Raw genomic sequence first — 16700 nt, 5'->3', positions numbered from 1 at the left:
TTTGATCCCCAGTCTTGTATCTCCAACTGTTTCTTGGCTATCTTGAAAACTGGTTGTCCTGGAAACAGTTAAACCTAGCATGTCCAAAACTATTTCCCCAAACTTTACTTCCAAACTTCCCTATTATTATAGTGGCAACATCATCCTCTCCATTCCTTTGGCTTGCAATCTAATATCTTTTGCTTCTCTTATTGAGGAGAAAAGCCATGTCTTCATCTGAGACAGGGAAGAAGCTATCTGGATGATAAGAGATGTGGAAAGATAAAGAGGCAACTCTCAGTAAACAGCCTCAATTTTTTCTGTAAAATATAAGGCAAGGTTCTCAGCTAAGAGAAGGAACCATTAGACAATTGAGGAGGAATAAATATGTTTGAAAGATCCACTGTGAAAAGTGGGATAATGAGTTAATTAAGGATGTGTAGAAGGATAACACAGCAGTAGTGAAAGCCCAGTTGAGGTTATTAACACACATTTGTAGTGGACGCAGTATTGCATAATTTTTCTCCACCTAGGTTCAGCAGCCCTAGAAAGATAACATGTATAAAAACAATAATGTAATGGAAAGAAGTATCAAACAAAACTGGTCACTAATTATATTGGCCAACATTGAACCCAGCAAGTACTTGAAAAAAATTCATCTCCTTCTCTAGAGGTAAGGGACAACAAGTAAGGAATACTGCACATGTCATTCCATTAAATTACCTTTTAGTTCTTCTTGAAATCCTATTTATAAATTTAAGTGGATGGATTATTTTGAATGGAATGTGGTGAAGGCATATGAACAAACAGTTCTCAAAAGAAATGAAAACTATTAATAATGAAAGAATGATCCAAATCACTAATAAGATAAAAGCAAATAAAAATCATGCTGAGATTTCATCTCATACCCAATAAATTGGCAAAAATGAAAAAGAATAGTCAAAGTTGGGAGTGATTGTAGAAAAACAGGCACACTACTGCACTGTTGGTAGAACTGAGAGTTTAAGAGAACTATTATGGAAAGTAATTTGGAATTATATAAAGTGACTAAATGTCCATACCTTTAACATAAAGATTCCATTACAATATTAGGAATACAGTGCAAGAAATTACCCTCTGTATTTCTAATAGTACTATTTAGGATGGCAAAAAATGGCAGCAAAGTTGATAACCTACTGTTTGGGGAATGATGGTATGCAATGCTGTATACTAATACAGCATGGATACTATGCTGTAAGAAAAGGTGAATGTGATGAATACAAAAAGGCATGAAAAGAGTTTCATGAACAGATGCAAAGCAGGCAGAACCAAACACACACACACACACACAAACACACACACACAAAAAAAAAAAAAAAATGACAATATAAATAGAAAGAATAATCAGCACAAAACCACTAAAAGTGAATGTTGCAGAAATGCCCTCCACACTCCTTTGCACAGGTGGGGGTAAAAGTCAAGTCAATATTAAGTACTTAATTACCAAGCACTAAACTAAACAAAGGCAAAAACTAACAGTTTTTGGTCTTTAGATGTTTACTGTATAACAGAGGAGACAACATGTAAACAACTATGTTCAAATGAGGATATTTTAGCCTTATTTGTCAAGGATAAAAATGGAAATAATCTCAGAGGGAAAGCACTACAATTAAATATAAGGGCTGATTGGGGAAGTACATATGTATGAAACACTGAATATATTTTCAGACTTTTTTAGTGTATTGACTAATTAGGCTCATTTTTTTTCTTATTTTTTTTCCCTTAAAAAAATAGCTCTAAGAAAAGGGAAAACAAATGGGGAGGGATGCTAGGACAGATTCAGATGATATGTGAACGAATAATAATTTTTTTAAAGTTTAGTCTATGTCCATGTATAATCTATATCAGATTGCTTGGCCTCTTGGGAAGGAAGATAAAGGAAGGGAAAAAATTTGGAACTCAAAATCTTACAAAAATGAATGTTCAAAATTATCCTTACATGTAATCATAAAAATAAAATAACCAAAAAAAATTTTTTTAATCTTCAATCAGCTAGCCTAAAATCATGCTTTACATCTCTCTACCCAGCACAAGTGGGCATTAGTTATGTTACTGTATGACATTCCCAACCTATCCTGCTTTCTACTTCTGGCTCTGGGATGAGTAATCAAATCAATATTGTCACCATTCCTGGAAAGGAATGGACAATCAAATGCTCAACAATAGTCTCCTCCCTTGGAAAGACTTATATAAACTGATATTGAGTGAAATGAGCAGAACCAGGAGATCATTATACAATTCAACAACAATACTGATAAGGATGTATTCTGATGGAAGTGGATATCTTCGACAAAAAGAAAATCTAATTCAGTTCCAATTGATCAATGATGGATGGAATCAGCTACACCCAGAGAAGGAACACTAGGAAATGAATGTGGACTATCTGCATTCTTGTTTTTCTTCCCAGGTTATTTTTATCTTCTGAATCTAATTCTTCTTGTGCAACAAGAGAACTGTACGGTTCTACACATGTATATTATATCTAGGACATACTATAACATATTTAACATGTATAAGACTGACTGCCATCTAAGGGAGGAGGTGAAGGGAGGGAAGGGAAAAGTTGGAACACAAGTGAGTGCAAGGGATAATGTAAAAAATTACCCATGCATATGTTCTGTCAATAAAAAGTTATTTAAAAAATACATAAGGCTCAGTGATAATCACCAGGTATACTAATATAAATAAAGCAATACCTTCTACTCAAGGACCTTATAATCAAATAGAGAGAAAAAAATAATGAATAAAAAAAAATTTAAAAAAAAAAAAGCAATAGTCTCCTCCAACCAAAACTCCTCTCCTTGACTACCATACCAGACCCTTAAATATATGGTTTTCCTCTTTTAAATACTAAGCTCCTTGAGGGTAGGAATCATCTCACTTTTTGTATTTTTAACCTTAGTACCAAAATTTGGCATGGTAAATACTTAAGAAATGCTTTTTCATTTATGACAAATCCAAAAAGCAAAAGTTTACACCCTATTAACAAGGTCATTAAGAATGTCAGTAAGAGATGTGAATACAAATAAGGAAAATGGTAGTGAAAGCCCTAAAAGTTGACAATGTCCAAAAAACAATGAACTACAAAAAGGAAAGAAAAGGAACCCTGAAGATTTTTCATAGAAAAGGTAGAGCCAAATCTCTATTGATCAGAGAAATGCAAATTAAGACAACTCTGAGGTACCACTATACCCCTCTCAGATTGACTAAGATGACAGAAAAAGATAATGATGAATGTTGGAGGGGATATAGGAAAACTGGAACACTAAATACATTGTTGGAGGAATTTTTAACAAATCCAATCACGCTGGAGAGCAGTTTGGAACTATGCTCAAAAAAGTTATCAAACCATGCATACTCTTTGATCCAGTAGTGTTTCTACTGGGATTATATCCCAGGGAGATCTTAAAGGAGGGAAAGGGACCCACATAGGCAAAAAATGTTTGTAGTAATCCTTTTTGTAGTGGCAAGAAACTGGAAACTGAGTGGATGCTCATCAGTTGGAGAATGGCTGAATAAATTGTGGTATATGAATGTTATGGAATATTATTGTTCTATAAGAAACGACCAGTAGGATGATTTCAGAGAGGCCTGGAGAGACTTACATGAACTGATGCTAAGCGAAATGAGCAGAACCAGGAGATCATTGTACACAGCAACAAGACTATACAATGATCAATTCTGATGGATGTGGCTCTCTTCAACAATGAGATGATTCAGACCAATTCCACTTGTTCGATGATGAAGAGAGCCATCTATACCCAGAGAGAGGAGTGTGGGAACCGAGTATGGTTCACAATATAACATTTTCACTCTTTTTGTTGTTGTTGTTTGTATTTTACTTTGTTTCTCTTTTTCTTGTGTGGCATGATAACTATATAAATATATATGCATATATTAGATTTAATATATATTTCTACCATTTTTAACATATATTAGATTACTTGCCATCTAGGGGAGGGCGTGGGAGAAGGAGAAGAAAATTGGAACACAAGGTTTTGCAAGGACTAATGCTGAAGAATTGTCCACACATATTTTGAAAAATATTAAGCTTTAATTTAAAAAAGAAAAAAGACAAAGTAGAGCCTCCAAAAGGATAAAGAGAATCAGAAATTGCCAAATGCCATTACAGCTAGGAAAAAGGTAATGTACAAAAGCTAAGAATACACCTTTAAAACTCCTAGGCACAGAAAATTTTGTTTCCAAGTTGTAAATGGAAATCAGACTTAATGAGTTAAGGAAAATAGGATAAATTGAATCACAAATATAAGAGAAACCTTAAGAGATAATCTGGCCTAACCCCTTCATTTGACAGATGAGGAAGGTCATGTGGATATCAAAAAAGCTGAAGTTACTTATGAAGATAGGTCTTAGATTCTAAGTCTCCCAATCCCTAGTATAATGCTCTTTCTACAATACTGAAAAAAACAGAATGAAGAAAAGGATGGTGATGACAAAAAAAAGATGGCTTTTGTAAAGTACTCACACTAAAGGAATAGGCAGATAAAAGTCTAAGACAAGTAGAAGGTTAAGGGTGAGGGGAAAAAAGTCAATAAGACAGTTCCCAAAGTATAAGCATTACTACTTTTTCACATCACTCTCTGATATTCTTCTATAAGTATATACTTGAAGATTCCTGTCAGTGATGTGCAAGGAAAAATTTCGTCCATGCCTTTCCCATTGATGTCTGCAATAATAACAAAATTATCATATCGTAAAGGAATTGCAATAAATATTTAAGTCCAACAAAAAAGTGAAAAATCCTTCTTGGAAGTCAGTCAGAATTCTCCTTAAGTACATGCCCAGACATATTTATAAGCTAGAATAGAACTTACCCGAATACAGCTGAAACAACAAAGCTTGGAACAATGTGGACACAGACGTGCATCACGCAACTTCTCCATACAAATGAAACATCGGAAAACCTCAGCAATACTCTATGAAAATAAATACAACCATGATACAGAGTTTCTATCATATTAAAAAAAGAATGGTAATATATGACTTAGTAGTGATATCTTATTAGGAATTCTAAACGTGTATTATAAAAGATTCTAGCTGAACAATTCAACAAACATTGAGCATCTACTACATGCATGGCAGTGTGCTAGACACTGGAAATTCTGGGACCAAAAGAAAAAGACCCTAATATAAAGAATTTATGTTCTTTTGGGATAGGGGTTTCCAGCCTGCTACAAATGTTGCTCCATGAAGAAGGAGAACCTTGTCAAGGGGGTGGGGTAATATTTGGCAAATAAATGTATTAGTCTATTGAAATATTTTAATAATGTTAATGAAAAAAGGAGTGGATTGAGGGGAAGTGAATGGAAAAAGGACAGGAGCAGGGTAGGAAAAGCAGGAGCATTATAAATGTATCTTAAACATCTAAAAAAGATGAGATAAAGAATAATTTTTATGGATCAAAACCAAGTAAATGAGGTTAAATATGAAACTTTTCACTTTGGGTAAAAAAAAATCAACAATCTAGTAAAAACTGAGCCAATTAATCCAGATAATAACTAGCGATACCAAATTGATTTCCAATCAGTAAAGTTAAAAATTATGAGTATATCTTCGGTGAACCATAAGCCATTATGCATTTATAAAGCTTTAGTTTCCTTTATAATAACTTATCTTTTAGAATCAGGATTTTCAGTCCTGTTCTCAATTAAATCTAAAGAAAAAAAAAAGCTGATGGTATCTCTCAAAAACTGTGCCAAAAATAAAACTAATACTTCTTACTATGTTCACCCAAAACACTGATTTTGTGATACAAAAAAGGTTGTGTATCAAATACAGCTTTCTTTATAAGAAACTAATTTCTATTTCATTTCTTATGTGCATATTCATAGTTAATTCTAGAATTTATTTCCTCTCATATTGAATAAAAGAATACTGGAAAGCTTACTGAAAGCCAAGGGAAATGAGGATTCAATCCAAAAAGGTTGGTGATAGAATACAACATAATGAAAGTGTATGGGGAATAGCTTTGTTAACATAATTGGAACGTTGTGTATGGAAAACAACTAAGAGGATAGTATGACTGCAATAGCAATTAGCAAACAATTGCAATAGCAAACTGGAGAAAATAAGATGAGAGAGGATCTTTGCTCTCAATACATTTTCCTCAACGGCAATCTGTCGCTCAAGGACATATTCTGGAGTTAAAGCCCGCCTTTTTCGATAATATTCATAAAAATAAATTATCTTTTTTGCTCATTTTTTCCCCCAAAGGAAAAGTAACCAGGAGAATGAGGCTAATATCAAATGTTGGTTTTCCTTGCCTCTGGCTAATTGGGCACTTTTGAGTCCAAATTTCAGCACCTGTTTAACACCATTTAGATAGGTTCTGAAAATTTACCAGGCAAAAAAGTAAAATGCTTGCCTGTTCACTGAAGGTGAATTAGGGCACCTGTATGAACCGGATGCACAAGGTGCAGGCAACAAGGACATCATCAATTCACTCAATTTCCATTTCTGGTCAGAGATTATTTTGCAAAGGCACCTTTGGGGAAGGAGGAGCAGATGCGCATCAGCAGACTGCGGCAGTTTGGGGGAGGGGGGCGTGGCGCTGGAAAGCAAAGCAAGTCAGGAGAACCTGACACACCCCCCTCCTAAGAGGTTGGGGAGGGTGGGGAGGGGGCTGCCCAGGTGAGGGGCTTGGGATCAAGTCCCCCTCCCCTCTTTGCTGCCCCCCCTCCAGCTGGTAGTGACGTCGCCCCTCTTCTCTCACCTCCACGCTCTGCTCATCCATTGCCTCTAGCTCCCGCCAGGCCCCGCGGTACCCCGCGGAATCCGTCGTTGTCCCCCACCAGGTGTCAGAACCAGGTCGCCAGGTCCGGTTGGCCAGAGAAAACAGCACGATGCTGGGGTGGGGGTTACGGGACTCGGGTATGCCCGGTCCCCCTTCGGCGCCCCACCGCTCCTACCTCCATGCCGCCTAACCCCATTTCGCCATTTTTATCTGCGCGCGCCCCACCCGGGCGCTCCTCCCTTCTCCAGTCAGCCGGCCCGCGCGCCCCGCTCAGCCCAGCCCAGCCTAGCCGGCGAGCCCGAGCCCAGGAGCGAGCGGGAGAAAAAGAGGGCCAGAGACCTACAGCGAGCCCCGCAGCGTCTCCTTCCCCTGCTCTCACGTGACAAGGGTGAACGGTTCTACCCCAGCTAAGTGGTGGCGCGGGGCTGGGAAAGGGGAGTACCGAGGTACCAACGGTAACCAGGGCAGCTGGTGGCTAGGGTGGTGGCGGCAGCAAGAGGGGAGCAACGCGCATGCGTAGGAAACCTCCGCAGGCGAAGAGAAATGTGCTCCTCGCGACGCGGCGGAGCACGAGACCGGCCCGCGGCTGCCGCAGTGCCGCTGGATGCCCCTCCCACCCCCAGGCTTGTAGGTGCTGGCTGAGAGCGGGGCGGTAGTTGGCTAGGAGTCCGCGCGCCCTCGGAGAGGGGCGGAGCGTGGAATACCGCAGAGGGCGGGGACTAACCGGTGACGGCTGGGGAGTGTTTCTCCCTACTCACCACTGAGACTCCAGGAATGCGTATGGACGAAGACTAAGCTACCCTAGTGGGTCTACAACGAGTGTCCGGGATCCCCCGCTTCCTGTTACCGCGAGAAAATCGCCTTTCCGCCTCTATCCGACCCAACGAGGGACTGTAGGGCGGCGCTAAGGACGCGCGAGCTTCCAGATTCCTCCCGCCCGTGTGAGTTCCCGGGCTTTCTCAGAGCTCACACTGGAGCCAGGTGTCTTAGCCGGGAGGAGACTTCAGGGAAGGAAGTCTTACGTCCAGTGTTAGTGCTCAAACTAAACCGACCCTGAATGGTGAATGGGATGAACGAACGAATGAATGAATGAATTAGAAATAAAGCTTTGCTTGTACTTAATTCTGGTCACTCGGCCAGTAAATTGTGTCAGCTACTTCACTGAATTCCTTTCTAGTACGCGGTAACATTCTAGGTGGGAAGATGGCAGCCTGTTAAGATGTATAGGAAACGAAATACTCTCCCTCCCCTTCCTCCCACCCCTACCTCCACCCCCACCCCATATCCCAGGGAAGCTGAGCAAATGAGAAGGAACAATGATAGGGACAATGATAGGGATTTGTTTGTTTCATTTTGAATTTAACACCTGTCTCTTGAACTTGCCTCAGCCACTTGGGCTCTTCTAAGCCCTGAGCATCCTTTTGCGTGTTGACTTTTCCCTTTGGAATGTGAGCTACTAAAGTGCAGGAACTGACTTCCTTTTTGCTTATATTTGTATTCTCCAACTCAGAACTCGAAGGTCCTCTTCCTGACTCTGGCCTTCGTCCTAATCATATTTACCATTGCCTCTAGAAAGGGAGTGTCTTGAACTTTATTATTCCACTCAGCTTTCCACTACTAAGAAGCCCAAAACCTTCTTTCCCAATAATAGCATTCGTATAGTGCCTACTATGTGCCAGGCTTTTTACAAATATTATACCATTTGATCTTAGGTGCTGTTATCACCGTTTTACAAGTGAAAAAACCGAGGCATACAGCCATTAAGGGAGTTGCCAAAGTCACATGACTAGTCTGAGGGCCAGTGCCCTTCAGATTTAGGCCCAGTGCCACCTAACTGCCTTCTAGCCACCACTCTAAGACAAACGTAAGCTCTTTCAGGATTTCTTGATTCTCAGTCCCATAGTACAGCCCTGGGCATCTTATTAGGGCTCAGTCAATTAGGGAAGGAAGAGAACAAAGATGCTTTCAAAGAAGACAATTAGCTATTACCTTTCTGGGGGTTCCCACCTTCAAATGGATAGAGCCACTCTTTCCAGCTCCTCCCTTCAGACTGCTTTCTATATAGGTCTCTAATCCCTCTTTTGGAAGGTGAAACAGCTGACTTTAGGAAATAGCCCAAAGCCACAGCCTCAAAGGGTCTTCCTTTCCCTTGAATTTACCTAACTTTCCCTGCTACTGACTCTCTTTTGTGTCTTAAGCATCAATTTTCTTTTTATCTTTCCTCTGCATAGAATTTATTGATAGGTTTCAGTAAAATATATTAGTTCTGCTTGAACCCCCAAAGCTGGGGGGAAATCCCAACAGTTAGAAAAAGAATCATTGTGTGCCTCTCCATCTATATCCTCTATACCCTCTTGGGCAGCTATTATGTTACTTGGGACACACATGGTGAATATTGGAGAAAAGATTTTTTCCCAGATAAACTTTATTTTTTTTCTAGCGCTGTAAAAGAATTTCTTGAGAGCTGGATTGGGGTGGCACTGAATAAGCAGATTAATTTAGGTAGTATTGTCATTTATATTAGATCGGCCTACCCATGAGCGTTCCAATTGATTAGATCTGACTTTCCGTGGAAAGTGAAACTATTTTCTTAAATTAGTGAGAAATAATATATAGACTCAGAAGCATTTGCTGTCTTCCAGGTTTTGTGCTTAAGTTCGAGGAGCATAAATGCAAGCAAAAAGAAAACTTCCTTCTCTCTAGGAGTTCACATTCTAAAGGAAAACCACACACTAACGAAAGCTGGGGAAGGGAAGTTCTTGACACAAGGCCACGGTTTTGAAGTCCAGAAAGTCAAGAAACGGTTAGAGAAGATAATAAGAAAAGGTTGGCATGGTAACATGTCTACAAAATAGAACCTCCAGGAGCAATTTGTCATGGAGAGAAGGATGGCAAGCCTTAGGGAGAAATATTTCAGGGTGAGCAGGCTCAGATCTTGGAATAAGAACAGGGCATTTGGCATTTCAGTAGGTTTCTCATCAGTCACCATCCTGCATTGGCTTGAGCTATAGTGTTTTCCTAGCCATCTCATCATTCTTCCTCACTCAAAGTTGTAGCAATAGTAGTGTTGAGCACCAACCAATAATTCCAGTCATCTGCCCTGATTTTCTTCCCCCTCTTTTTCAGCATTCTTGAATTGTTTACACATCCCTTTCCTTTAGGACAAACTCCCAGTTTTGGGTTCAAAGTATACTGGAGACTTCTGTTCTATCCTGAAAGCATCCATCCCAGCTGCATTTTAATTCCTTGGGTAAAAGGTTTCTACAGCTGCTTTGTTCTTGTTCATTCAGGGCATCCCCCACCCAACTAGGAGAGAAGGTGGGAGGAAGGAGGAAAAATTTGGAACAGAAAATTTTGCAAGAGTCAATGTTGAAAAATTACCCATGCATATGTTTTGTAAATAAAAAGCTTTAATAAATTAAAAAAAAATAACAGGACTTTTTTATTGTTGTTGTATAGAATTGGAAATATAATAAAGGCCTAATAATGTTAAAAAAAAAAAAAAAAAGTTGTTAGAGAAAGGGAAAGCAAACAGACCAAAATAAGGGTTCAAGCTCACAGCAATGAAAGAATCCCACAGCCCCTCAGGGATTCCCCTAGAACAGTGGTATCAATTCAAATAGAAATGGGATCACTTATCTATACATAAGAATATCTAAAAGCCACACACTGGCTTAATTTTAAAAGATAGTGATCTAGATTATGTTTTATGTCTTTTGTTAAATATTTCCTTATTTCATTTAAATCTGATTTCAGCAGTATTAGGGAATGTTGTAGACTACATGAAGCTCTGCCTTAGAACATTTGAAAAAGACATAACAGCTGCTCTCAGGGACTGAATCTGTTAGGAGGACTAGAAGTTAGAAGGACTGCCTGACTTTTTTTCTGTTTCTATATAAGCAGAGCTAGGGATTCAAATGCTTTGGTATAATTTTTTTTTTTTATGCTATGTTGCTGGGAAATCCTAATTATTGAGCTATTTTAAGTATTAAGTGCCATAGTAGATCAAGGAAACATAAAAAGATGTTTTTTTTAAGAAGTGTTTTTTAAATTGACTTTTATATAATGTGCCCATTTCTCCCCCTCATCCTTTCAGAGTCCTTATATTTGTGATAAACTAATTAATGCCCAAAATGGATTGAGAAAATAAATTATCACTGTAGGCTGAAAGGGGGGTTATTTTAACAGACAGAAAATACAAAGGCCCAAATTCCTGCCTCTCGGTTCAATTCAATCCAACAAATGTTTCTTTTAAACATCTAAATACCAACATCGTTCTAGAGCCGATATAAAGGCTAAAAAACCAAACCAAAACAAAAAAGCCACAACCCTCAGAGAAGTTACCTTCTGCTTTGGGAGGGACAGGGGAAGAGGAAGAACTCAGGGAGGGAAAAAAGAAGAGAGACTCATACCAGTGATCCTCACAGGGGATGCTTACATGTGTTACTAAGTGCCCAGTGGAATTCCTCCCCATGTCCAGAGACTTCTTTCTCCAGCTGCAGTTTGCTTCCTGCTTTTCCTGCCTTGAGTCAGAAAGGTCACAGGAACACTTGTATCCCTCCTAGTACAAAGCTGCCTCCTCATCTGGGAGTCATAGGGAAGTACAGTGGGAGAGGAAGGAAAGACAAATCCCAACCCTCAGACAGATCTGGCCCAGGATTCCTTATTTGTTGCCAACTTAAACATTCAGTGCGTTGTGTTTTTCACAGCAAAGAATACTGCACTGTGAATGAAAAAAAGTTTTATGTACAAAGTTAAATAAATACAAAGACTAACCAAAGTAATTTCAAGAAAAGGAGAGCACTAATGGAGGGGCCCAGGAAAGCCTTCCTATAGAAGTAATCCCTATGTGGTGCTTTGGACAAGGCTGGTTTCTGAGAAATAGGGGTGAGCAAGGACTGCCTTCTTAACATGAAGGCTAGCTTGTGCAAAGGGCTAAAAGCAGAAGGTAGTACGCCGTGTTTAGTGAAGATAACAGAAAGTACCAGAAAGGTAGAGGGCACCCATACTGTGGAAGATGTGAAATATCAGGCTGAGGATTTTTGTTTTATCCTACAACAGGGGTTCTTAATTTGAGAACATTTTTTAAATTGTGTTTTAACAATTTAATAATTAACAATTTAAAATTGGCAACTTTTTAAAATTTTTTGGTAATTTTATTTCCATATAATTGGTCTCTTTTGTAATCCTGTGGATCTTATGTATTAACAATATTATTCTGAGAGAGGACTTTGGGGACTGAATGTGAATTGCAATTGTAACATAGTATTTTCATTTATTTTGCTGCTTTTTTTTCTTATTTTTTTCCCCTTTTGATCTGATTTTTCTTTTCTTTTCTTTCTTTTTTCCCCCTGAGGCAATTGGGGTTAAGTTACTTGCACAGGATCACTATGTCTAAGGTCATATTTGAACTCAGGTCCTCCTGACTTCAGGGCTGGTACTCAATCTACTGCCCCACCTAGCTGCCCCTGCTCTGATTTTTCTTGTGCAGCATAATAAATATAGAAATATGTTTAGAAGAATTGCACATGTCTATTGGATTACTTGCTGTATGTGGAAGGTGGATAGAAGAGAGGGAGAGAGAAAAATTTGGAATACAAGTTTTTGCAACAGTAAATGTTGAAAACTATCTTTGCATGTATTTTGAAAAATAAAAAGCTATTATAAAATATTATTTTGAGACATTCATAGGCTTTGTAAGACCACCAAAGAAGTCCCACAACAAAAAAAAAAAAAAAAGAGGTTAAGAAGTTCCATCCTAAAGGAACTGAAGATTTTTAGTAGAGGAATAATATAATTAGTTATGTGTAGCAGCTACCTGACCTTCTGACATGTAGAGCTCCCTAAGTTCAAAGTGCTGTGTGGATCTTTATCCATTCAAAATAATAGCTGATGAGCTTCCACTAATATTTTCATTTCCACTAGTTAGTCAGTGGTGGCAGGGTCAATTTTTTTTAAATGAGGAAGACTCTGGCATGTTTATAGGTAATGAGAAAAAAACTTGTGAAAAAGGAGAGAGTGAAGATGAGAGAAAGAAGAAATAGTAAAGGGGAAAGCTCCCAGAAGAGATGGGAAAGGATGTGGTCAAGAACATAAGTAGAGAGACTGACTTTATGAAGGAGAAGGGCCATTGTTTTATCACCATTGATCAAAGGGAGAGAAGAGGGACGGATGGAAATTTTAGGTGTGGAGCAGGGCAATAAATGGATGGAATTCATGAGCAATAGCATCTCTTAGTAGAACATGAAGTGTTCTTGGAATCTATAAGAGGTATCGCTATTATAGTTATACATCAGTCAACTAATATTTATTAAACACCTCCTATGTTCTAGGCATTGTGCTAAATGCTGAGAATACAGCTCTCAAGAAACATACAGTCTACTGGGGACAGTCATGAGTTGTGGGCCAGAGAATCACATGCAAACAAATGCATCCAGATAAAAAATATATAGGATAAATTGGAGATAATCAACAGAAGGAAGAATAGTAGATACACATGAGCAGAAATCATGATAAACTTAAAAATTATTCATCTGCAATATAATTTGCAATAGTAAAATATGTAAATTTAAAATATAATACAAATCATATTAATTAAAAGATTCCTACCACAAAGTAAAATGAGCAGAACTAGAATGTTGTACACAGTAACAGCAATATTATATAATAGGTCAACTGTGAGTGACTTAGCTATTCTTAGCAACAATAATGATCCAAGACAATCTCAAGGTGAAAATGCTGTCCCCAAAAGAAAAACTGATGGAGTCTTAATGCAAATCAAAGTATTCTTTTTTTTAAATTACTTTTGAATTTTTTTTTGGCAACTCTTGCACTTTCTTTTGCAACATGGCTTATATGGAAATGATTTGCAAGACCATGTATAATCCACATAAAATTTCTTGCCTTCTTGAGGAAGGGAAGGAAGAAAAAAGAGAATTTGGAATTTTTTTGAAAAATGAATTACAAAACATTTTATTTACATATAATTGAGAAAAAATTAAAAGCTAGTTCAAACTTTTAAAAAAGTTAAATTATCTTTAAAAAAAAAAAAAAAGAAAAGGATTTCCTCCTTTAACTTAACAACACCACTGGAAGGCATGAATACCAAGAGATTTTTTTTTTAAAAAAAGGAAAATGACATATTGTACAAAAAATACAGCAGCTCTCAGGGCAAAAAAAAAAAAATTGGAAATTGAGAAGATGCACAAAAATTGGGGATTGGCTGAATAAATTGTGGTATATTTATGATGTAATATTATTGTTCTCTGGAAAATGATGAGCAAGATGCTCTCAGGAAAAAATCTGGAAAGTCCTCCATGAATTCAAGCAAAATGAAATATACTGTATACAAAGTAAATAGCAATGTTCTGGGATTACCAACTGTAAATACTTTTGCTATTCTCACCAGTACAATGATCATGACTATTCTGAAAGACTTATGATGAAAATCCTATCCATACCCAGAGAAGGAATTGTCTCTGAATACAGACTGAAGCATTCTTTCCTTTTTTAAGTTTGGGTTGGAGATCTATGTTGTGTTTTTTGTTTTGTTTTGTTTACAACAAGAGTTTTGTGGAAATGTTTTGCATAATTTTATATGTGGTCTCTTAATTAGGAGTGGGAATAAGGGAGAAAACCTAGAACTCAAAAGTTTTTTAAAACAAATGTAAAACACTTCTCAGATTGGCTAAGATGACACGAAAAGATAATGACAAATTTGGAGGGAATATGGGAAAACTGGGACACTAATACATTGTTGGTGAAGTTGTAAACGGATCCAGCCATTCTGGAAAGCAATTTGGAACTATGCCCAAAGGACTATCAAACTGCATATACCTTTTGATATGCATACCTTTGATTCCAAAGAAATGGTAAAGAAGGGAAAGGGACCCATATATTTGTGGCAGCCCTTTTTGTAGTGGCTAGAAACTGGAAACTGAGTGGATGCCCATCAATTGGAGAATGGCTGAATAAATTATGGTATATGAATGTTATGGAATATTAATGTTCTGTAAGAAATGACCAACAGGATGATTCCAGAGAGTCCTGGAGAGACTTGGGATGCTAAGTGAAGTGAATAGAACCAAGAGATCATTGTACATGAAAACAGCAAGACTATATGATGATCAATTCTGATGGATATGGCTCTCTTCAACAATGAGATGATTGATGCCAGTTCCAATGATCTTACAATGAAGAGAGCCATCTACACCCAGAGAGAGGATTGTGGGAATTCTGTGGATAACAAATAGCATTCTCCCTCTCTCTGTTGTTATTTGCTTTTATTTTCTTTCTCATTTTCTTTTTTTTTACTTTTTTGATCTGATTTTTCTTATGCAGAAAGATAATTGTATAAATATATATGCCTATATTGGATTTACATATATTTTTACCATGTTTTACATATATTGGACTTCTTGCCATCTAGGGAAGAGGATAGGAGGAAGGGAAGGACAATTGGAACACAAAATTTTACAAGGGTCAATGGTGAAAAAGTATCCTTGTATATGTTTTGAAAATAAAAAGCTTCAATAAAACTAATTTTTACAAAAACAAATAAAAAATTGTTTTAAATATAACTCAGGAAAAATATTAATTTTTTTTTTTTTAAAAAGGATATCCTACTGGAAAGGGGGAAAAAAAGAGATTTTCAACCAAAAAACCTTCTCAATATTTTTTTCCATCATCAACTCTTGTGCTCACATGTTCCAAACCATCCAATTATGTTATTGACCATGGTTCATCAATCAGTATAAATGTATACTGAATCCCATATTTCAATTTTAGCATGTCTTAGTTATTGTAGCATGTCCTGTTCTAAACAAAGTCCATTGATATTTTTTCATTTAATATTACCAAATTAGTTATGACTAAACCTTAGAAGCTATTTATTTCCAAACAGTCACCATTAACTTTTTTACTCCTGCAGAGGGTGAGGGGAGGAAAATATTGTTTTTAAATTATATTATAATTTGAGAAATTCGAGGGAGCTCTGTTGACTTTTGACCGTTCAGTCACTATGACTGTAACATTCTTGGTCTGGGAATTAATATGGAAGCTGTGCCCATTAATAGTGCCATCCTACAACATTTCCAAAGAAACACTGTTATATAGCAGATAGAATATTGGACTTGAATCTAGAAGACCTAGGTTTAAGAGTAATACAAAAAAAAAAAAAAAACCCTCATGTCTCAATGAAATTGAAGTTCTTAAACTGACTTATATTGACAAGTGCAGAAGGAATCCCTTTCTATACAGCTCTAGAACTTTAAAGGATTCTTTATGATAAGTCCTTAGGGAATAACACTGGGAATATAATTTCTTTCATCTGTGTTTGTGCCGAAAACAGTCAGGTAGGTGTAATAGAATTTTGGCCTTGCAGTAAGGAAGATCTGAGTTGGAACCCTGCCTCTGATACTATTAGCCCTAGAGGGGAAATTGGAATACACCTTGCTTCCCACTGCCATTTCCAGATTCTCACTTTGCCACCTTTACTCAGCCATCTCTCCTTTGAAATTCATAATACCAAAATTCTCCACCATTTAAACATTTTGGTGCCTACTATCTACTGGCTCCCATATTATTCTCCTTCTTTTCCAAAGAATTTAAGCTCATTAATTTGCTTTCCTCCTCAACTTCTGCCTCTATACTAAAGGACTTCTATTGATTCTTCATCAAGTTCTTTAACCTCTTATATCCTCAATCTCCTTAAATCTTAAAAGACTAAGCCCTTCACTCCACTTCAGTCACACCCAGGGATGGTCTAACCCTTAATCTGATCGTTGCCCACAATCAGAACTTTGATATTCATATACCACTACCCCCTGCCACATAGGGCCTCATCATAAAGGAGAAAATTGAAGCTATTACATTTTTCCAGATACTTCTCCCCTTCCAAAATTATTTGGTCTTTATCATGACTTCCAAT

At 37.5% G+C, this 16700-nt stretch overlaps 1 protein-coding gene across 3 annotated transcripts in view; it reads right to left on the bottom strand.

Annotated features, from left to right (window-relative positions):
* Positions 1–8076, bottom strand: part of TRIM37 (tripartite motif containing 37) — a 112517-nt gene extending 104441 nt beyond the window's left edge. For 2 of the 3 annotated variants that reach the window (XM_051994151.1, XM_051994152.1), the window contains exons 1-2: positions 6752–8074; positions 4854–4955 (exon numbers count right to left, since the gene is read on the bottom strand). In XM_051994151.1, coding sequence (XP_051850111.1) covers positions 4854–4955; positions 6752–6772 — 123 coding nt within the window. In that variant the 5' untranslated portion in view covers positions 6773–8074. Of the gene's footprint in view, positions 1–4853; positions 4956–6751 lie in introns of all 3 variants that reach the window. The other variant, XM_051994153.1, reaches the window with a different exon arrangement.
* Between the last annotated feature and the right edge of the window lie 8624 nt (positions 8077–16700).

Source organism: Antechinus flavipes, chromosome 4 (genome assembly GCF_016432865.1).
Source record: "Antechinus flavipes isolate AdamAnt ecotype Samford, QLD, Australia chromosome 4, AdamAnt_v2, whole genome shotgun sequence".
NCBI classification, from domain to species: Eukaryota; Metazoa; Chordata; class Mammalia; order Dasyuromorphia; family Dasyuridae; genus Antechinus; species Antechinus flavipes.
This window is presented reverse-complemented; position numbering and strand designations above follow the sequence as displayed.